The sequence below is a fragment of the Pogona vitticeps genome, chromosome 5, assembly GCF_051106095.1.
Source record: "Pogona vitticeps strain Pit_001003342236 chromosome 5, PviZW2.1, whole genome shotgun sequence".
NCBI classification, from domain to species: Eukaryota; Metazoa; Chordata; class Lepidosauria; order Squamata; family Agamidae; genus Pogona; species Pogona vitticeps.
In genome coordinates this window covers 195,829,726-195,851,796 of record NC_135787.1, presented here as the reverse complement: position 1 = coordinate 195,851,796, position 22,071 = coordinate 195,829,726, and the positions used below count along the sequence as shown (strand labels likewise).

Here is a 22,071-nt window from a genome sequence, read left to right as displayed (position 1 = left end):
CTGTGAGCAATCCATCTTCCAAAAGCCAGTCTCCTTCATAGAGACAACCAGTTGGGTGCTTCAGCACTTCCTGAAGGACAAATATTTAGAAGCACAAAGGACAGAAAACAGCATCCTCTTTCCTCCAGGCGCAAATAACCTCATCTGGTGCTCAGCTAAGCACACCATGGGGAGACAAGGCAGTGCAAATTAACCTGTACCCCCAGTATACAGACGCTGACAAACACAACAGAATGGAAGAGTGTGTCTTTGATGCACAGCTTTGAAAAAAGTGCTTTTTTCTATGATTGTTTCCAAAATCCCCCAGTGAGGGGGGGGTCTCTGGCCATCCTAGCTGAGGACACTGGACCCCACAGATCAAAAAGGGATTTTTCGCTCTTTACATTAGACTACACCTATTTGCCTTACAGCTGACCTTAAGACACAGTCCCTGGGAGAGCAGTGCTGTGGTTGCTCCATCATAGTGATGCACATAAGGAGGAGAAAGAGATTGTGAGCCACAAAAGTTCTGAGGTCTTCCCTCATGCCACCACACACAAAAACGCACCAGTTAGGATCTCCACAACTCCAACGCACTTTTACCCCCAGCCCATCCACACCCTGAGAAATTCACATCCACCGGCAAGACAAACAAGGCCAGAAAGGATTCAGCTGGCTATCCCAGAGGCTAGTCGACTGCCTCCCATGTGCCACCTCCCAGAAAATACCTTTCAAGGGATGCACTGCTGCCAAGCTCCTGTGAGACGCTACTGCAGAACGCAAAGTGTACACTGACATAGGAGAAGATCAGCCGACGGAGGGGGGGGGGGAGGAAGGTGGCAGAAGCAGTCCAAAGGCACTCCTCCCACAGAGGACATGGAAGCGCAGGGCAGCATCTCTTCAGGACCCTGGACAGCTCTCTGTTTCTCAAAAGGGCCAGTGAGAGATAAGAGATGCAGAGCCTCTGAGATGGCAGGGAGCTGTCCGACCTGGCTGAGGGTCGCTGGCAGACCAAACCCTCTGTGAAACATGTCCTTGGCAAAGCTCCCTCCATCCAGGGCCCCTCCCCTCAGCACCAAGCAACTGGCTTACCCAGCCAGTGGGCCACAGAGAGACCCAGCAGCCACAGGCACTTCCTCGTCTGCCCGCAAGAAGCAGCTAATTCAGCTGAGAAGTGCTAGGTGCTGCTGGGTGAGGCCAAGGTGGCCCTTCCCCCTCCTCCACCATTTTTTGGGGGTAGTTCCTCTTACCTGGTCTTGCCACGGCTGATTCTCCTGAGCGTGTGGGCATCCGCCTCCTTCTCCTCCTGCACACGCTGCAGCGATGGGGAGCGACTGTGGGCACTCCGAGTGCTGCCCGTGCTCACCAGGCTGCTGTCCCCCACCCCGACAGCTGCTTCCTGCATCTGGGCCAGCAGCTGTTGGGGCAGGCTGCGGAGTGAGGGCACTGGCGAGTAGGACGGGCGGCTCTCGGACTTCAAGTTGTTGTCGCTGGCCGACCGCTGCAGCAGGTGGGGGGAGGAGAGGCCACCCACACTGATGATCCGTCTCCTCTTTGTGTAGCTAGGAGTTTCTCTAAAAGGCACTAAAACAGAGAGAGAGAGAAAAGAGAAAACATAGCGGCAACTTAGTGGCTATTAATAGTTAACAAAGCAGAAGAACCAATGCACTTAAGTTGACTTTAGGGCTGCTAAGTTGGGTCTAATGGACTTTGACTGAAATACTCAAAGTGGACCACTAGGTAGACTGCTGGTGGGTCCCTATGGTGTAAATGGCTTTGGAAACATTCTTAACCTGAACACAGAGAACTGGGATAACAAGAGCAAGAAAACTATGTCCAAGGACTTCCTTTCCACAGGGGAGCAGAGCCAGACTCTTTCCCAAGATGGAAGGTGGCTTTCAGGACTTGGGAAAAAGAGGTGGGAGCCTGCTGCAATGGCTACAGGTAACAGAGATGGGTATGGCATAATGAAAGTATATATAGCCAAGCGCAACAGAGTAGAACATTCCTTCTGTTATGGATCTAGGCACCATTTTAAAGAACACTGCCCTCATGCCCACGTGAATGAGTCAATCCACTCACACGGCCGGGCAGTTTCTGTGCTGCATTCCAAAATTCCAATTTCTCTAGTAGCATTCAAATTTTTCCAGGCGACAACTTAAAGCAGAAGGCACAGCGCCATCCACTTCTGTGCCGGGAAATCAAGATCCGGCTGTGCCGGAAAGGAAGACACCACCTGCTTTGACAGGTGCTCAGCTGATGAGGCCTGAATTTCTTCACATCTTGAAGCCCTCCTAGTTTCCATTTTAAATACATTTATATACACTTTCACTGTGAAAAGGCAAAGAGACTTCTTTAAGCGATGTAAAAAAAAAATCACAAATGATTCCTGTGCCTTTCAAGGAACCTGCTCTGAATATGTATAACTCCAGAGAAGCAACTGCAGTAATTTAAAACATTAGCAGGAATGTGACTGTTCAATCTGGAAGGGCTGGCAGAGGAATGCTGCCACCCTTAAAAGTGTTCCTTTTGGGCTGCTACTTACAGTATTTCCTGCCTCTGAGTGATGCACATCCAGGATGAAAACAACCACTACAGCCCCTCTCTCATCACCATAGCTGGGAGAAATATAGAACCAATTTTCTCTTGAATGCCTCTGGTGTTGGAGTGCTCACTACATCCCAAAGTTACTCCTTCCACTGTCATACTGCTCTAACAGTTAACAAGTTTTTCCTCATATTAAGCCTAAATCCAGCTTCCTCTCACTTGAGACCATTGTTGTGTGTTCTGCACTCTGGGATGATGGAGAACAGATACTGCCTCTCCTCCATAGAACTTTTGTTGTTTAGTCGTTAAGTGGTGTCCAACTCTTCATGACCCCATGGACCAGAGCATGCCAGGCCTTCCTGTCTTCCACTGCCTCCCGGAGTTGGGTCAAATTCATGTTGGTCTCTTCGGTGACCCTGTCCAACCATCTCATCCTCTGTCGTCACCTTCTCCTCTTGTCTCCGCACTTTACCAACATCAGGGTCTTTTCCAGTGAGTCTTCTCTTCTCATGAGATGGCCAAAATATTGGCGCCTCAGCTTCAGGATCTGTCCTTCCAGTGAGCACTCACGGTTGATTTCCTTCAAAATGGATAGGTTTGTTCTCCTTGCAGTCCAGGGGTCTCTTAAGAGTCTCCTCCAGCACCACCATTCAAAACCATCAATTCTTCGGCGATCAGCCTTATTTATGGTGTAGCTCTCACTTCCATACATCGCTACTGGAAAAATCATAGCTTTGACTATGTGGACCTTTGTCAGCAAGGTAATGTCTCTGCTGTCTAGGTTTGTCATCGCTTTCCTCCCAAGAAGCAGGTGCCTCATGATTTAGTGGCTACTGTCACCATCTGCAGTGATCATGGAACCCGAGAAGGCAACATTTGTCACTGCCTCCATATCTTCCCCTTCTATTTGCCAGGAGGTGACGGGACCAGTGGCCATGATCTTAGTTTTTTTGATGTTGAGCTTCAGACCATTTTTGCACTCTCCTCTTTCACTCTCATTACAAGGTTCTTTAATTCCTCCTCAATTTCTGCCATCAGAGTGGTATCATCTGCATATCGGAGGTTCTTGATATTTCTTCCAGCAATCTTAATTCCGGTTTGGGATTCCTCCAGTCCAGCCTTTTGCATGATGCATTCTGCATATAAGTTAAATAAGCAGGGAGACAATATACAGCCTTGTCGTACTCCTTTCCCAATTTTGAACCAATTAGTTCTTCCATATCCAATTCTAACTGTTGCTTCCTGTCCCATGTATAGGTTTCTCAGGAGATAAATAAGATGGTCAGGCACTCCCCTTTCTTTAAGAACTTGCCATAGTTTGCTGTGGTCCACACAGTCAAAGGCCTCTGTGTAGTCAATGAAGCAGAAATAGATGTTTTTCTGGAACTTTCTAGTGTTCTCCATAATCCAGCACATATTAGCAATTTGGTCTCGAGTTCCTCTGCCACTTTGAAATCCAGCTTGTACTTCTGGGAGTTCTCGGTCCACATACTGCATAACCTTGCTAGTGTGTGAAATGAGTGCAATTGTATGGCTGTTGGAGCATTCTTTCGCACTGCCCTTCTATGGGATTGGGATGTAGACTGATCTTTTCCAATCCTCTGGATATTGCTGAGTTTTCCAAACTTGCTGGCATACTGAGTGTAGCACCTTAACAGCGTCATCTTTTAAGATATTAAATAGTTGAACTGGAATGCCATCACCTCAACTGGCCTTGTTGTTAGCCAGGCTTTCTGAGGCCCACTTGACTTCTCTCCTGGATGTCTGGCTCAGGGTCAGCAACCACACTATCTGGGTTGTCTGGGATATCAAAATATTTCTGGTATAATTCCTCTGGTTATTCTTGCCACCTCTTCTTGATGTCTTCTGCTTCTGTTAGGTCCCTACCATTTTTGTCCTTGATCATGTCCATCTTTGCACAAAATGTTCCTTTAATATCTCTGATTTTCCTGAACAGATCTCTGGTTTCTCCTTTTCTGTTATTTTCCTCTGTTTCTTTGCATTGTTCATTTAAGTAGGCCCTCTTGTCTCTCCTTGCTATTCTTTGAAGTCTGCATTCAATTTTCTGTAACTTTCCCTATCTCCCTTGCATTTTGTTTCCCTTCTCTTCTCTGCTATTCGTAAGGCCTCGTTGGACAGCCACTTTGCTTTCTTGCATTTCCTTTTCTTTGGGATGGTTTTTGTTGCTGCCTCCTGGACAATGTTACGAGCCTCTATCCAAAGTTCTTCAGGTACTCTGTCCACCAAATCTAGTTCCTTAAATCTGTTCTTCACTTCCACTGTGTATTCATGAGGGATTTGTTTTAGATTATACCTGACTGGCCCAGTGCTTTTCCCTACTTTCTTCAGTTTAAGCCTGAATTTTGCTATAAGAAGCTGATGATCAGAGCCACAATCAGCTCCAGGTTTTGTTTTTGCTGACTGTATAGAGTCTCCATCTTTGGCTGCAGAGAATATAATCAATCTGATTATGGTATTGCCCATTGGTGATGTCCATGTGTAGAGTCACCTCTTGTGTTGTTGGAAAAGAGTGTGTGTGATGACCAGTTTGTTCTCTTGACAAAACTCTATTAGCCTTTGCTCTGCTTTTTTTTTGAACTCCAAGGCCAAACTTACCTGTTGTTCTTTTTATCTCTTGACTCTCTATTTTAGCATTCCAATCCCCTAGAAACAGAAGAACATCTTTCTTTGGTGTCAGTTCTAGAAGGTGTTGTAAATCTTCATAAAACTGGTCAATTTCAGCCTCTTCAGCATTGGTGGTTGGTGCATAAACTTGGATTACTGTGACATTGAAAGGTATGCCTGGGATTTATATTGAAATCATCCTATCATTTTTGAGACTGTATTCCAGTACAGCTTTTCCCTCTCTTTTGTTGACTATGAGGGCTACTCCATTTCTTTTATGGGATTGTTGCCCACAATAGTAGATATGATTTAATCGTCTGAATTGAATTTGCCCATTCCCATCCATTTTAGTTCTCTGATGCGCAGGATGTCGATGTTTATTTTTGCCATCTCCTGTTTGACCACATCCAGCTTCCCAAGGTTCATAGATCTTACATTCCACGTTCCTATGCAGTATTTTTCCTTGCAGCATTGGACTTTCCTTTCACTTCCAGGCACGTCCACAGCTGAGCGTCCTTTCGGCTTTGTTCCAACCACTTCATTAGCTCTGGAGCTACCTGTCCTTGTCCTCCGCTCTTCCTCAGTAGCGTGTTGGACACCGAAGGGCTCCTCTTCCAGCATCTTATTTTTTTAGACTTTTGTTCTTGTTAATGAGGTTTTCTTGGCAAAGATACTGGAGTGGCTTGCCAGTTCCTGCTCCAGGTGGATCATGTTTAGTCAGAAATCTTCACTATGACCTGTCCGTCTTGGGTGTCCCTGCACGGCATAGCTCAGAACTTCTCTGAATTACTTGAGCCCCTTCATCACAACAAGGCAGCAATCTGTGAATGGTCTCTAGGATTACCTTCCAAATATTTGAAATGTGCTACCCCCCATCTTCTTTTCTCAAAGTTGCCCAGTTCTTTCAGTCTTTCCTCCTCATAGGGCTTGTTTCCAGCCCCCTGATCATCCTTGTTGTCCTTTCCTGAACTGGTTCCAATTTTTAGCATCCTTCTTGAAGTGTGGTGTCTCAAGATGGAGCCTAATCAGTGCCGAATAGAGAGGATTTAGTACCTTGCAGGATTTGGGGGCTATATTTCTGTTAATGCATCCTTAAATAGCATTTGCCTTTTTTGTAGCTGCATCACACTGCTGGCTCATAGTCAGCTTGTGATCTATGACGATTCCAAGATCCTTCTTGCTTGTGGTACTGAAGTTGCCCCTTTCAAGCACAAGACTCAGAATACCTCAGCCAGCTGGCCAAGACAATGGGAGCTACTGCCCCCAAGATTTGGAAAGCCAAATTGCATACAGCAACCACCCCCTCCTCCCCAACTGCCCACAGATTTGAGGGAACATGGAAGTGTCTATAGATGTGATTTTTTTGCCTGTAGTGGAGGCCGGTGGTAGAGAATGCGACACCTCTAAGGAAGTCCACACTCTCACCTACACAATGCTAATAAGATGTCCTACAAATTCGGAAGCAGCAACGGTGGCTCCCCCTGCTCCATCCCAGCCTTACCCTCCTGCTGTACTATTGCCATGGGTGGGACCAATCTCTCCATTCCATCAATAGGGTGGACACCACTGTCCTCTCAAGAGCAAATCAGATTTCAGGTGGAGATTGAGTGTCTGAACATTTCTAGGCCAAGAAATCACTAGGCCAGGAAGAAAGCACAGCTGAAAGCCATTCTGCTCGACACACCACCTGCTTAAATGTGAGGAACCATGTGTGTTTGCTTCAGGTTTTTTTCCCTAACACCTGAGGTGCAAAGTCAGGCAAAGCCTTCGCCACTGACCGATGAGGTGTGGCCCCCAGATGGTCCTGTCCAAGGAAGTGTGAATCATAAATTGCTCCCAACTCTCTGCTACGTTCTGTTTCTCCTCAGAAAGAGAAAGGTCCATTAAGGTGCATGGGAACATGTTCTCTCCCATGAATCCCACTGGGCTCTGGGGCACCTACTACCAGGTGAGGGTGCAGGTGGCCTCAAAACCCCAGCCAGTGATGCGGCGAAAGCTGCAGGTAGCAGGGATGAACAGAAAGCAGGGGCAGCTTTGTACCCATTTGGATGAGGATAAAGGCTCCCAACCCCCACCCCAGTCCAGCTTGGCACAGATCCAGTTCCAGGCTCCACTCTTCATTTTTCTTCTCCCATCTGCAACTTTTGTCTTACAGACACACCAATTACAAGGGCTTGTGAGCCTCCCCGTAGTCATGGAAACCTGGCACATCTGTTCTGCTGTCAGATGAATGGTGATGTGATTCTTGGAGTTTATTTCAAGGCCTCTGTGTCCCCTCCCAAGGACCGAGGCTCCCTCCCAGAGCCCTTACAAAATGGCCTGAGGCTGGTTCTGGTCAACCTGGATCAGACCTTAAAGCAAGCAGCCTATCCCTTCCATCCCTCCTCAGGTGCCCCGAGAAGTCAAGAAGGACATGAAATGGGCTACTGCCCTCACCTGTCCTTTGTTTGTCCTATGGCAACTGATGGACAAAAGGATATTGAAGAAGCCTCCACAGAGATAACTGATCCCCTTTTAAAGACATCTTTGAGCGTGATCCCAGGCAAGATGGGGTTCAGTTCTTTATGTGAGTATATGTACCCATAGCTGGTGCCAGGCAGGCAGGGAGGGAGGGGGACTGTCACCACCTCTTGAGACAGGACGTTCCATCCATGTGCTTTGTAAAGAACATGCCATGCCCTGTCCTGTCTCTCCTGCAGATCAATATCTTTGGCCAACCACCCTGCTGCCCCCTCCAAAAACTTACAGCATTATGAGAGGCTGTAAAGGAGGTTCTCTATCCAATCTTAGCTTTCCCAAGGAGGGCAGGTACTACAAATTAGTAACCGCATGTAGAGCTAGATTTGGCCAAACAAAATCTCTAGGTCAGAAAAGCTCCTGCTTTGTTTGCACCGTAACTCCCAGAAGGGCCCCTGCACGCCCCCCACACCCTCCGGCAGCAGATCTCTGCTTGGAGTTCCTGTGCAGAAACTTTTCACAGGTCTGCTTATGTCTAACTTGGAGATGAAACCTATTCATAGAAGAGGTGGAGGTGGAGGAGCTGTCTTCTGCACAACCCTGACTGAAAAAATGTGAGCTAGTTTCTCACTGATTTCCTATTCATTGCAAAGGCAGTTTTGCAGTAGAACGATCAAGTACCACGTTTTTTCACAAACCAGATATGCTGAATTGCTTAAAACGCTAGCAAGGACTTTGATCTTGAGCAGCAGTTCAGGCCAGAAGGTGTTCAGCTTTGATACAAAACCAAGTAGGGCAGGATGGCTTCTCAGGCATCTGTATTTTCCTGCTCTAGAACTCTGCCGGCTGGCCTGATCCAGTTATCACTCACATGTTCCAGTTTAGAGCAGACATCTTTCAAGGCCTTTTAAGCAGCATTTGTCTACATACATGCCAGCTTCACATTTGCTTGAGGGGATGGGAGACCCTTCCGAGGTATAAACCAGATCTTGGATGGGTCCAAATTACTTAGCTCCCCAATCCCAAAGCCTTTGGTCAAATGCTTCAGCAGAATTCCCTAAGGGGGGCATGCAAAGAATGGAGAAAGACTGCCTTGGAACATAGGCAGAGTGCTTCCCCGTTCCACTGAGTAACTCTAGCCAGCCTCCCCCTACTTGGTTCCAGAAAGGAAGGACCGCTTCCCTCTGGGAAGAGGCTGGAGCTCCTGATGAAGCGTTGACATCATCATCATTGTTGACATCATCATCATCATCATCTGATAAAGAAGGGGGAAACCATGGCTACCCCCAAAGAACTAAGCTCACGGAAGTGAATACCTGTGACAAGAGGAAGGGTGTCATGAGAGGCCTTGAAGCGCATCCATCTCCCTGGAGAGGCGGCCAGCACTTCAGTATCACCTCCCAGAGCCCCCAGTAGGGAAAGAAAGAGACTCCTGCCTCATGTGGGGATCTCGTGGTGAAAGGCAACCACCTCGTCACCCGCTTTGGGGAAATGCTTAAGGGCCTGTCGGACCCCTCGTTGGTTGTTTGTCAAGGTGTCGCGTCTGCTTCTGGCAACCAAAGGGGCTCCTGCCAGCCTCATTTTGAGTCCATTGGAGCTGAGCAGCTGGAACTGCCTCAAGACAATAGCAGCTAGTTTGTGTCCCCTTAAAAAAAGGGGTTGCGGAGAGCACCTCAGGGCTTCAGGAAGTTACATTTTTGGACTAGAACTCCAAGAATGCACCAACTAATATGACCACTGGTGGTCTGGAACTGAGAGTCTGAAAAGTACCTTTCCAAAGCTCCAGCCTCTTCGTTGAAGCATCTTGTACCCCCAGAATTCATGACAGTAGTTTTGCAAAGCACAGCAAAGCCAACGGTGCTGCTGGGGCATCCCCTGGATGAAGATTTTAATGCCCAAGCTTCTTTTGGTCTCACCTGAGACCCCGGCGGAAATGGGCACGGCCAATGCTGGCACAAGATTGGGTCAGGGGTCTCTCACCAGCCGCTACCGACAACATCGCTCTCCTTGCCTGTAAAGAGGGCTCTTCCCAAGCCAAGAACGTTCCGTGCACATATTCATACCTCTTCATTTCATGGGTGCTCAAAACCACCCTTCCTTGACTTGGTGCTTTCTGAAAGGGTGGGATTACATCCCCCATTATCTCCAGGTATTATGTGAAAAGGTAGATCACAGGTAAGATTCAGAGAAAATGGTCTTCTGCTCCCCTCACCATGCATGGGGCATGGCACCCTCCCCTCTGCCACAGGATGGGTCACTGCAACCCCTTCCCAGTCAGGCTCAGAGGTCCTCCCTTCTGCCTTCTCCCTCTTTCCCACCTCTGCTTTCAACTAGAATCCTGGGACTTGATACAGGAAATCCACACTCAAACCACCTGCAAGGGATTGAGCAGGCTGCTGCCTCCCACCCTGACCTACCTTACAAGGCTGTTCTGAGGATAACATGAGATCACCATTTTGAAATGGATTAAAAATCCCCATAAAATGGGAACTTTGACAGCAGCACCAGCTAGGATAAGATAGGCAAATGTTGTTGCTGTGTTTGTCCTATTTGGGCTGCAGTGTTTATTGCTTTGAGGGTGAAAAAGCCCCTGGTTCAACATCTCAGCCGGTGACAGCAGGACCTGGTGGTCTGGCATGTTTCCTGCCTCACTGGCCAGATGCTGCTGCCAACTTGGATGCCCTGGCAGCCTCTACTCCGGAGCACCTTTTGGATGCAAAAGCAAGCCACGAGGAGCAGGATTTGGCAGTGAAAAAGGCCAGGTCATCAAGTTATAAAGGTGTTTTGAACAGAGAGGGAAGGAAGGAAGCAGGAACATCAGATGAAAGGCTAAGAGAAGCTCTTTCAGGACAGGAGGCAGCCCTGCTGGGAGGGCAGGTGGGCACCAGCTGCGAAGACAAAGCAAGGGATGAGAGAGAGAGATTGCAGGTTATAGCAGTTCTGACCTGAATCATCCTGGTCACAGAGCTGACCTCCTCAGCGCCTCCCTAGAGAGGGCAATAGAGCTCAACAAAGAGGTGCCAGGGCTCTGTCCCAGCCCCCAACCTCATCGACACATGCACCAGGAACCATCATGCCTCCAGCCTCATCTTAGCTATTCTTCACATTGTGACAGGGACCTGGAGGCAGGAGCCAAAGGAGCCCAAGGGAGAGAGGAAGGCATTTTGGTGCCAGCGGTGTGGGGAGCTACAGGCATTGTCTCCACAGCGCTCTTTCCTAGGTGCCACAAACATCCCACATTTTCCTAGCAAATAGGTCTGTTTAAGGAACTGATCCCCCAGCCAGCTTCTGTGGCTGCCACCCTCATTGCTGGAGCGTGGGAGGCTCCTCTTGAGTTAGCCTTAAGCAACGCACATGAGCTTATTCAAAACGAGCCGGGGAAATGAGCTGTTAAGTCCCTCTTGCCGCAGTCTAATTAGGACCAGCTTCTTTGGAGGCAAGCAGGTGGGGGGCAGTACCACTGGCAGGTGGCAAGGAGCTACACACACACACACACACAATATCACAGAGAGAGAGAGAGAGAGCAGAGAACCATGTGTGATGGCATAGAAGCCACAGGAGGCCATTTTCAGCTCAGTCAGATGTTCAACATGAAGGAGCTGTCATTGCGTGAAAAAGCAAAGGGATGGAAGCGGAAGGTATTGACCATCAGCTGTCAAGTCTGGGCTTCCCTTCCACTGGACCCACTTGCCCTAAGCAGGAAATCCTGGGAAAGCATTAAAAGGATGTCTGGGGCCAAATACAGACAGGAAAGGAGAGAGTTTTCATAGAATGCCAGATTTCTGGCTGTGGATGAGCTCAGAAACCCCTTAGACTGGGCCTGGTGGGTGGGTGTCCAATCACATTAGGGAGGGAGGCAGCTCAACTTCGGCCCCTCCCCCCCCAGTCAGCTCCAAGATACCTGGCCAGGCCCCCCATGGCCTTGCTGGTTGAGTCCAACCTGCACAGCACCAGAGAGGCTGGCTTTGGGGTAGGTAGGAGGAAGGGCTGCGGTAGCTCACCATCATTCATTCCACTCCATTCCTCACCTATACCCACACAGAAGGCACAGAGGGACTTGGGGAGGGGCAGCAGCCTTCTCAGCTTCACCCTCATCTACCCTGTCAGTAGAAATGGGGATAGTCTGTGGATCTGGGGTTTTGCACAGGCGAGTCCTGAAGCCCTTCCCCAGCTGGAGAGAGTGAACCTGACGTCCATCTCATCTCACCTCAGTCAGTCCCCTCAAGGTCGGGCAACCAGGAGCGACCCTGCCCACGACCACCGCCTGCACCCACTGAACAGCTATCAGCCCCTTTCAGTGTAATCAAGAGACAGAAGGTCAATTCTCTTTCTGAAAATGGATGTGTCCATGTGTATGTGTGTGCGGGTGTGTGTTAAATAATATGTGAGAGAGGCACTTGGCTTCAGAGAGCTATGACACTGGAGGCTTCAGGAGGTGCCGTACTGTATATGTAATTTTTTTATTTTTATTTATTTATTTATTTATTTTTTGCTAAGGGTGGAGGCTCCGAGGACCCCAGAAGCAATGAGGACAGCTCCCTGGGCTGCAGGCAGCCTGCTGACTACGCAACCCCCACCCTTGATCCAGGTTAATATGCTTAGTCTCTCTCTCTCTCTCTCTCTCTCTCTCTCTCTCTCTCTCTCTCTCACACACACACACACACACACACACACACACACACACACACACACCCGCCTAGAATCAAGCTCACGATGTGGGGGCCTGGCTTGAACCGGCCCTGCTGCAGTACGTTCAACTCTCTTCAGGGCCTTGTCCAGCCACACCACCAGCCCACCCCTCCTGGACAAGAACGGCTGTAAAACTGGGTTTAGAAACTGAGACCCACGCCCTGGAGACCTGGAAAAATGTTTTTAAAAACTGATCCAAAATGCAGCCAGCAGCCTGTTAACTGCTAGGAATAAATGTTAGAATAAAGTTTTTTTAAAAAACTTTTGCAGCAAAATGAATCACAGAGGTTGCCATGACAACAGGGCTCACTGAGGCATGTCCATGTGCTTGCCTGTCCAGTTCACATCTTTCTGAAAACTACCACTACCATCAATTTGCACCTCCACGGGGCCTTGGGGGCAACATTTCCATATCCAGAATAAACGGTGGAGTCAAGGCAGGGAGGCTGGGCTGGGCTGCTCCCATTTGCACTGCCGTGCTTTCTGCCTTGAATGTTCTGCTAGGACTGGGTCTTGTATCCCAAACTCAGTCTTACTGCAATATGAGTTCTATGGGTTATACTGTGTGCCCTGGCTTTTGCAATCCAGAGCTGGCCACAGACCGCTCAAGGCACTCCGCTGTGCTGGCATTCAGGCATTAGAGTCTCGGTTGGCGGACTCACTTCCTCCTCTTTCTGAGGAGGGCAGATGGAAGAGCCACTTTGGACACTCCACTCCTCGATCTGACCTCCAGCACTGCCACTGGCCCTGAGATCCCAGGAAGAGAAAAGATGGGAGCCTGGTGCCTTTCCTTCCCCAGGCAAGGAAGAGAGTCGGGGCTTTCTGTAGAGCAGCATCTTGAATACAGAAATCCCTCCCACAGGAAACCAGGCTGCTTCCTGCTGAGTTTCTGGTGCTCAACCAAAACTCTTCTATTCACTATGGATTTTTATCTGTAAAACTGTTTTTTTTTAAAAAAAGGCTTTTATATCTGTTTTTATTGACGATTCTGAGAGCCCTGAATGGCAGAAAAGTGGCAAATACATTTAATAGATATGACTAGACTACGACTAAGACTGAGATTGAGAGTGAGACTTAGAAATGTTGGGTCCCAACCCGATTAGACCGCAAGAAGGCATCCAGATGAAACAACAGCCGGTGCACAGATCTGATGTGAAGTGGGATGTGCCAAATGGAAGCAGATAGAATCTGATGGAAAAAGGTGAATCTGTGCCTCCACCCCAGCAAAGTGTATGGATTTCCATGAGGAAACCTCAACCTTCAATGTGCCTTTGGAGAAGGCCTTGAACTCATGGACCCTCAGCTCCTCTTGGCTGAAGCACTTGGGGGGGGGGAGGGTCTCCCTCTCTGGAAGATTAAAAAAAAAGAAGGGTACTGGATTCCTTGGGACATGAACAGGAATTGGGTGACATGATGGCCCTGGATTCCACCCGTAGGTGCAACTCGTGGAAGGCGTTCGGCTTCTGAGGTGACTTCACGAAACGGAGCCATACTTTGCCTGCTCAAAAGCTGTTGCAGCGGGGCTTACCTCTGTGTATGCCTCGATCTGAGCTGTGCTTTGTGGACACCCTGAGGAGCACCACATCAGCCTCAGAGCTGCTCCCTGTCTCTGGCCTTGTCCTATCCCACTGAGCCTCATCCATTGTCACTGCCAGAATGCAGCCTTCAGGTCCCCTTCTAAGAAGGAATGGAGCCTCTGGGGTCAAGAAGACCCCTCAGACTGGCTCAAGGGAGTCCCTCAAGGGGTTGGGGGTATCTCTAAGTGGCAGATGCAGGGGCTGCCATCAGTGGGTCAGGAGAGCCCAAGACGGGGTGAGGCCAGATGTGATGAGGCTGACAGAAGCCAGAGTCGTTCAGTAGTTGCACTTTTAGTTGCTGCTAGCTGCCCAGAGTAATGCTTGGTCACTAAATGCATGGAATACAAATGTAATATATAAAATAAATAAATAAATAAAGCCCAGTGGCAGCACCAGAGGGCAACTTGCTACCAAGAACTCTGTGAATACTCCTGTCAGCACTGACCTTCTATCTCTTCCTCTCTCTCTCATCACACACACACACACACACACACACACACACACACACACACACACACACACACACACACACACGGACACACACACGGACACACACGGACACACAACCGACCCCCAGCCTCCAGGCTTCTGTGCTGCAGAAGCAAGAACGAGCAGGAGCAGGAGCAGGGGTGTAGCTTTCCTCCCAAAGCAGAAAAAGAAAAAAAGAAAGTGCACTTGGGGATGCCAGCCCATGTTCTTTGACTTCGCTGGAAATCTCTAGATGAAAAACGTTACAGAGAGGAAGCCGTTCCCAGGGCCGAGAATAGCCTTCCCTAGTCCAGCATCCTCCAGATGGAGCAGACTGGGAAGTAGTCCAAGCTGGGCAGTGCAAGGCGGAGTGGGGAGCAAGAGTGGATTCCTGGAAGATTTTTGGAAGACAGCAAGCAAATCGACCCTCTTGGCCTGCAGTTTCTCTGTTGTGCAGACACCAGAGCAGTCACATCATCCACAAGCCGGTTAAATGGCAGCTGGAACCGAGCTTCTAATTACCAATGAAAAGAAAAGGCACCACTCAAGTGAGAGGTCAGTTGGGGGGTTTCATTTGTATGGATGTATGTGTGTGTTTCCAAAGCAGTTTGGCAGGCAACAGCAGTGTTCAGATCCAGTTCATGGAAGACAAGGAGAACAGAGGTCATGTGAGGAATAAGGCTCCTCTCTGGCAGCCGAGAGCAGCAATTAGGGTTGCCCATCATGGAACACAAGAAGCCTTCTGCCACTGCAGCTAGGGCAGGTCTGGAGGCGGGAAAAGATCAAGCACAACTAATTGGCCTGGGTGCAAGAATCAAAATGGCCAAATGTCACATGCAAGAAGAAATCAGACTGGATAGCTGGCTTATTTACACTCAGAAAAACCCACACAGACACACAAAGGTGAGGGAGATTGCTTGTAAAACAAACATGGAGAAGAAGGCATTTTTGAGTGTGAAAAAGCAGACTCAGGACAGTCTCGTGAAGCATTATGGTATCAGTAGCAACTAGTCAGCTGCCTCTGGAGGCTCATAAGCCAAGCATGATGAGACTGGCTACTCCCTCATACATTCTGTCACTAGCACTTGGAAATCAGAGCTAGATTGCTCTGGAAGATGGAGTTTCTTCTTGCTAGCTGGATAAGTGAAACAGTGAAAGTTTGGGGAAGGGAGCCTACCTGTTCAGAGTTGGCAATGATGTTTCTGTGGGAGCCTAGAACTCTCTTGATGAGCCCTGTCATCACGGCTGTTGAAGACTTACTGCATGCTCCTGCTGAGCAGTAACAGCCAGAGTCTCTGGCTATTTTAGTTTCTTTTCTAGTGGCTGTTCCTCAAGACTCTGCTTTTGTTGTTCGACTTGTTCTTACATTCCATCAAGTCACTTCCCAATTTCTGGAGACCCTATGAATCAGTGATCTCCAAAAGGTCTGCTCACTAACAGCCCTGCTCAAAGTCTTGTGAATTCAAAGCTTCCTTTGAGTCAATCCATCTGACATTTGGTTCTTTCCTTTTTCTCCTATTTTCAACTTTTCCAAGCATTTTTGTCCTTTCCAGGGATTCTCATGATATATCCAAAACATGACAGCCTCAGATTCATCATTTTTGCTTCTAAGGATAGAGAGAGTTCAGGCTAGATTTAATGTAAGACCCATTTGTTCATCTTTCTAGTGTTTTAGGGTGTCGTATCCATAAAGCTTTCCTCCAGTACAACATTTCAAATCTTTTTTTCCTGTCAGCTTTCTTTATTGTCCAGCTTTCACACTTGTACATGGTGATCGGAAATACAAGAGTGTTGATGATCTTGGCCTTGGTCCCCAGTGAGGCATCCTTATATCTGGCGATATTTTCTAACTCCTTCACTGCTGCTCTTCTGAGTCTCAGTGTTCTGGTTTCCTGGCTGCAATCTCCATTTGGACTGATGGCTTAACCAAGGTATAGAATATTTCTAACCATGTCAGTTTCTTTATTGTTGATTGATGTAATTAAATGTGATTTACGTCCTTTTAACATTCAGCTGAAACCTAAGCATTCTTCAGCCAGTGTGGTCCACGGGGATTCTGCGAGTTGCATCCACCTTCCAAGGACCTGGAAGAGGATGTACAGCCTCAGGCTGGATGAGGCCCAGCCACCTGGAGCATCTCAGCAAGGCTTCTGCTCTTCAGCGACTAATCCCAGTTCTCTGCTGGCATTTCGGAGGCCCTTTCCAGAGACTCCTCGGGTTGTCCCTTCACCAATGCCCTTGGCTTACTGGGGTCAGCCATCTGGCCTCCACTTTCTTTCCCCAGAGTTATCTGACCTACTTGGCTCTGTGGTCATGTTCCACATGGCCAGCATTTCTGCCTATAATGGAATTTAAGCCTCCACAAGGCTTTTCCTTCCCTTCCATTTCCCTTCCCTTCCCTTCCACCCCCACAATCCTCATATCGAAACAAAATTAAATAAGGTCCTTTTGGTAGTGGAGCCATTTGACAATTCTTATTAATGTAATCTCCCTTTCATTTGTTAATAGGCCCCTCTCTCTCTCTCTCTCTCTCATCCTGCCCCCAGTTTCTGATTCAGTGCCTGATAACCATGCGGGAAGCTATCAGTTTTCCTCTCTATAAGCCAGCCAGAGCCTCTTTCTTCTGCACAAGCAATATTCTGCTACCCTGAGAGAGACAGGACTGTTCACTGCCCATCCCTCCCCCGCCCCCCCCCAAATATGGCTTGTGGGCCACATGCAGTCCCCAACATCAATTTTATCTATCTCCCAGCCCCATCTGGATCCCACCAGCTGTCCTCAAATCTTCAAATATATAAAATGATCTCTATGGGCCCACAAATCGATATTTGTTTTCCTGGTATCCTCCTGGAGTGATGATTCTTTCTCTTTAGAAAGGAGAGGAGGTGGCCCTCCACTTACACCTCAGCTTCTGCTCACCTCCCAGCCCTTCACCCTAAAAAGGGGGTTTTAACGAAGTCAGAAGTGGACCTCCAGACACTTCCAATGTCTTCCTGTCCCCTTTTTTTCTCGTCTAGCCTACAATGGGAGTAGAATGATTGGGCCCTGTGAACTCCTGGAGTCTCCCCCTCTCCGTCCACGGTCATCAATGGGACTGCATGCATGCCTTTTTATCTATGCCTGCCCATCAGAGGCAATGCTCTAAAACAATGAAACTCAGAGACTCAGACCCAGGCATGCCTGGATGCAGCCAACGGCTCTGTCCTTCAGAACAGTTTGGGCCTGTAAAAGCATAGTAGTCAATGTTAACTAATTTAAACGTATCCCTCAGTGTGAGAAGCTCCCACGTACCAGTCCCAGTGTCTGGGTGGCAGGTTTTCCAAACCAGTGTATAAGTGGGGAGTTGGTTCAGTTTGAAGCACAGAGCCCTCATGGGGCTACAGTAGGTGGGACACACCCTTCAGCTGGAGTGCATCCTGACACATGGGACAGCAAAGGAAGCTGGAAGTTGCAGCTTCTTCTCTCAGCTCAGGCAGATACAGCACCTCCAGTCCTCCCTGGCTTTTATCATGGCTTAAAGATGTGGTTTTTCAAACTAAGGACTATACCCATTTATGTGAAACTTTCACTAATGATTTAGAAAACCCAGTCCAATCTCCTGCCATTGTTTTCTCCTGTTGGAACTAAAAAGCTCGTAAAAGGCTCCTTTACTGTCTCCCCACTCTTGTCCTGCATTCAAGCCACCAGTACTTCTCAGAGAAGAGTTAGTCCCTGTAAAATGCAGAAGGGAGCTCCAAAGCCAAGCCAGACCAAGACCTTGGGGGCCCAATAACTAGAATCCAAAGACTTGTTCCAATCCAAAGAACTGTCAGAATGTCAGCCAGAGTCCTCTCATAAATTTAGGCCTTACCAAATCAATGCTATAGCCAGGGAACAGGCAGAGGAATAGCCAAGAAGCCATCCAGCTCCGGCTGGCTGGTGGTCTAGCAAGCACTAGGAAGGAACACTTAGATGGCAGAGCAAAGTTTTCGAGCCAGCTAGGACAGGATATTGTTCCACAGCATGGCATGGATGTTAGTTAGGCCTCTGTTTTTATCTCCCTTGCATCATCTGATGTTACTTAGCTATTGGTGGCAGCAGGAGGAATGTGTTGGCTGAAGATGGTTATGCTGCCTTGGTTGTGTTTCGACCTGCTGCCATTCTTGGGGTGGGGGTGGGATGGGTGTCCTTCCTCTGAGGATTCGTTTCTATCTGGGAGGAAACAGTCTCCTCTGGATGTGCCAAGATCTGCCTGGGCTGGTTGGGGGTTGGGTGCCAGATGGAGCCTCATGCTCATCTCCACAGCCCTCCATCTGAAGCACATCATCCTCGGGGGGAGGAATCTGCCAAGCCGACCACAGTGCTGCTAAAGGGGGGTGGTTCTCAGAATGACACGTGTCGTTCCAATGTGTAGGGCACCACAAATGTTGAAATGGAAGGTTTTCTTAGAAGAGGGCGTTGCTAATCCTATTCTTACGGAAACTCAGACACACACACACACACACACACACACCCGCTGCAGCCTCTCAAAAGCTCATTGCTCCTTGGCCCTCCCCACCACCCCCTTCCCCATACGGCCAAGTCCCCCTCAGTCAGTTACACCAGGAGAGTATCACCACAGGCTCTCACTCACCAACATCGGATTCTTTGTGAGTTTTGATGATTTCGGCCAGTTCAAAATTCCCCGCAATGATGGCCACCTGGAAGAGGAAGAGAGAAGGCAAACGTCTGAGAGGGATTGCAGAGACCTCACTTCTCTTTCTGAGTTTACGTATTTCTCACTGCCCTTTTACAAGCCTAAGCTAGCTGGAGAGCTCGGGGGTTGAGGTCCCTGGCTGTGGAACCAGAGGCTGGGAATTCGATTCCCCCCACTTGTACTCCCTAAGGGGAAGAGCCAGCCTGGGCGGCGAGCTGCACAATCCCAGGACACCCCCAGAAGGAGAAGGGAATGGGAAACCACTTCTGAGTAAGTCAGAATTGACTTGGCAGCACATGATTATTATTTATTTTGCAGGCCTCAAGCCAGGCCCACCTGCCCTATGAACATACAATTGAGAGATTTTAACTCAGTGCAAGAAGGAAGGATCAAGTAACTCTCCCCTCTCCTTCATCCCTTCATGAATTTTGCACATTACCCCCTCACTAAGTCCCTACCCATTTGTTTCCATCATGGTTTCTGAGCTACTCTGTTCTTAAGTGAGAGGAAAGCTGAGTCAGGATTTGGTTTTAAAATGCCAAATTATTCTGCATACAGCCAAAGCTGAACCTCCTTCAGACACTGCATGAGTACAGAGAAGGGCTTGAAAAGATTTCTCTGTAAATTACTATCCAACAGACAAACATGCATTTGAGGGGTAAGGAACAGACCTGCAAAGAAGAAACTGTTTTCTGGAGATGAGGGAGCAGGCAGATATGTCCACAGAGAACAACGCATTTTTATGCGTTGTTGTGACTGCAGGAGAAGCGGGAAAGAAAACCTCTTGGAGTGCTAGTTCCTATGACAGCACTAAGAGACGTGGCTGGAGGAGCAGCCCCACTTTTCCCAAGCCTCTGGTGCCACCTCAACACTGAGCAAAAAATGTTACATTAGGGGGTATTGCAGGCACATCAGGCAGCCACCACAGGTACGGGCGAGAGGAAAGGTGCAGACAAACTTCAAGAGCGAAGCAAAGTCTTCCACCAAACAGAGAGCGTGTTCTCCTGTGAGCTCTTGATGGCCCATCTTGGCCAGAGCTGCCATGAAGGAGAGCCGGCCACTTTGGACCAAGTGACGGGTTTGGGTCAGGATCATTCAGCTTCCAATCCCCATACCAACATGTGAAATTTTGTGGGTATATACAGAGTGCTAAAAATAATTAAGGGGTGTGTGGAAAAACACAGCTGTGAAAGCATGCATTGTGCTTTAAACTGCAGTTTACTAAAGGCCACTACAAACAATCAGCAGCTCCCCAGCTGACCAAAGTCCACATATTGATTGATTGATTGATTGATTGATTGATTGATTGATTGATTGATTGATTGATTGATTGATTTTTTTTGGTTTTTGTTTGTTTGTTTATATGTTTGTTTGTTTAACTTTTAGTCTGCCCGATTAGTGCAAAGCACTACAAACAATACTATACACCATACATAACACTGCCTTGCAAAATAACCTCTTTCATAGCTGATAGTCAAATGTGTAAAAAAATGAGAAGAAATGCAAAACAATGGAGAAGGAAAAAACCCTCCTAGAGTCCTAAAGTGCAGAGAGAGCAAATTGGTAGCTAACGAACTTGGTGTACCAGCACTTTATGTCCACGGCATTTTGCCTACTGTTAAAATGGTACCCAAGCAGCTTTCTATTCCCACAGGTGCAAGGATCCAGTTAGTGAAAACAACGGATGTTACCCACTATAGGGGCAACTTGCCAGCTCCGTAGGTTATGGGAGTCATATTCTGCCACCCACAGAAAAGCACTAGAGATTTCCATTGAAAAAAATCTGACAATTTCTAGGGATCAGAAATTTACTACACAAGCAAAAGTCAGTTGCTTACAGTTGAAGGGAAATCTAAATAACCAAGAGGCATATAAATGCAGGGAGACAAGAAACACATACACACAGTACACCACACCACACACACATACTGGATATCAACCTCACAGATATTGTGCCTACAGTTTTTTCATAGCTATAAGCATGATTTCTGTTTAACTGAAACATTTATTTATTTTATTTATTTATTTAATTTATATCCTGCCTATCTAGTCGTGGTGGACTACTCTAGGCGGCCTTTATCTTCTATGTTACATCTTTTCGAGAACTCTGAAGTTTTTGTGCATAGAAGCAATTTAGATGAATAAAGGTTGCAGAAATAGACAATCTGGTATTGCCTGGAATTATTGCAACAATGGAAAAACATGTACCTTGTATTCAGATGAATTTTGATATGATTGGGAACGGCTATACAGCTTCATTCTGGGATTAACCCTAAATGGCGAAAATGCCAGCTGTGATGAACACAGGCTTCTGATTTTTCCCTACAGGTCTATACAGATCTATAGGGCTCTTAGGAACTTATCCAGGTGTCAGGCTTTCTGACCTGACTCCTACATGAAGGAGAAATTCAGCACTTGACACTGGAGCAGTGGTCATCTCCCCACCTCCTCTTCCACAGGCTTGTTGGACCACAAACATTCCTTCTGATCCTCCTGCCAAAGCTCCAACACAACATCACATGAATATCTTCTGACTGCCATCTCACCCCAGTGTGGCCATATCCACACAAAACAGCTCCTCTAGACCATGGTGTTGATAGCTGGGAAATTAAACTATATTCAGCTCTTTCTTTTCCCTGGAGACCTAAAGGTTTCTCCATAGGTGGAGAGGAGGGACAACCAATGAGAGGTTAATGATTACTTGTGATAATATGGAACTGTAACAGATCTGAGATGTTCCAACCTGATCTGAAGTATGAAATTGAGGCAGAAGCCCGTGAAATGCTGCTGTCAGTGATGTAAATTCACAGGATAGCATATCGTGCATTAGCAGAAATGGACAGATCCAGAAACAGCCATTAGACCATATTTCCTCAAAAATAAGACAGGGTCTTATATTAAATTTTGCTCCAAAAAACCACATTAGGGCTTATTTTCAGGGGGTGTTTTATCTTTTTTTTTTTTCAAGTAGAACAATCTACATTTATTTAAATACAGTCGTGTCATCATCTGGTTGCTGCACAAGGGTGGAGGGTGGGGTTTCACTTCACTGGA

At 47.7% G+C, this 22,071-nt stretch overlaps 2 protein-coding genes across 8 annotated transcripts in view; both read right to left on the bottom strand.

The window, feature by feature from the left end:
• SHANK3 (SH3 and multiple ankyrin repeat domains 3) overlaps window positions 1-22,071 on the bottom strand; it is a 374,779-nt gene that overhangs the window by 241,114 nt on the left and 111,594 nt on the right. For all 7 annotated transcript variants that reach the window (XR_013536992.1, XM_078376774.1, XM_078376775.1 and 4 more), the window contains exons 9-10: window positions 18,955-19,021; window positions 1,230-1,563 (exon numbers count right to left, since the gene is read on the bottom strand). Coding sequence is in view for 6 of the 7 variants with exons in the window: in XM_078376774.1 (XP_078232900.1) it covers window positions 1,230-1,563; window positions 18,955-19,021 (401 nt within the window). In the remaining variant the exon portion in view is untranslated. The remainder of the gene's footprint in view (window positions 1-1,229; window positions 1,564-18,954; window positions 19,022-22,071) is intronic.
• Window positions 1-22,071, bottom strand: part of LOC144583276 (uncharacterized) — a 266,744-nt gene that overhangs the window by 155,800 nt on the left and 88,873 nt on the right. The gene's annotated exons all lie outside the window — the stretch shown is intronic.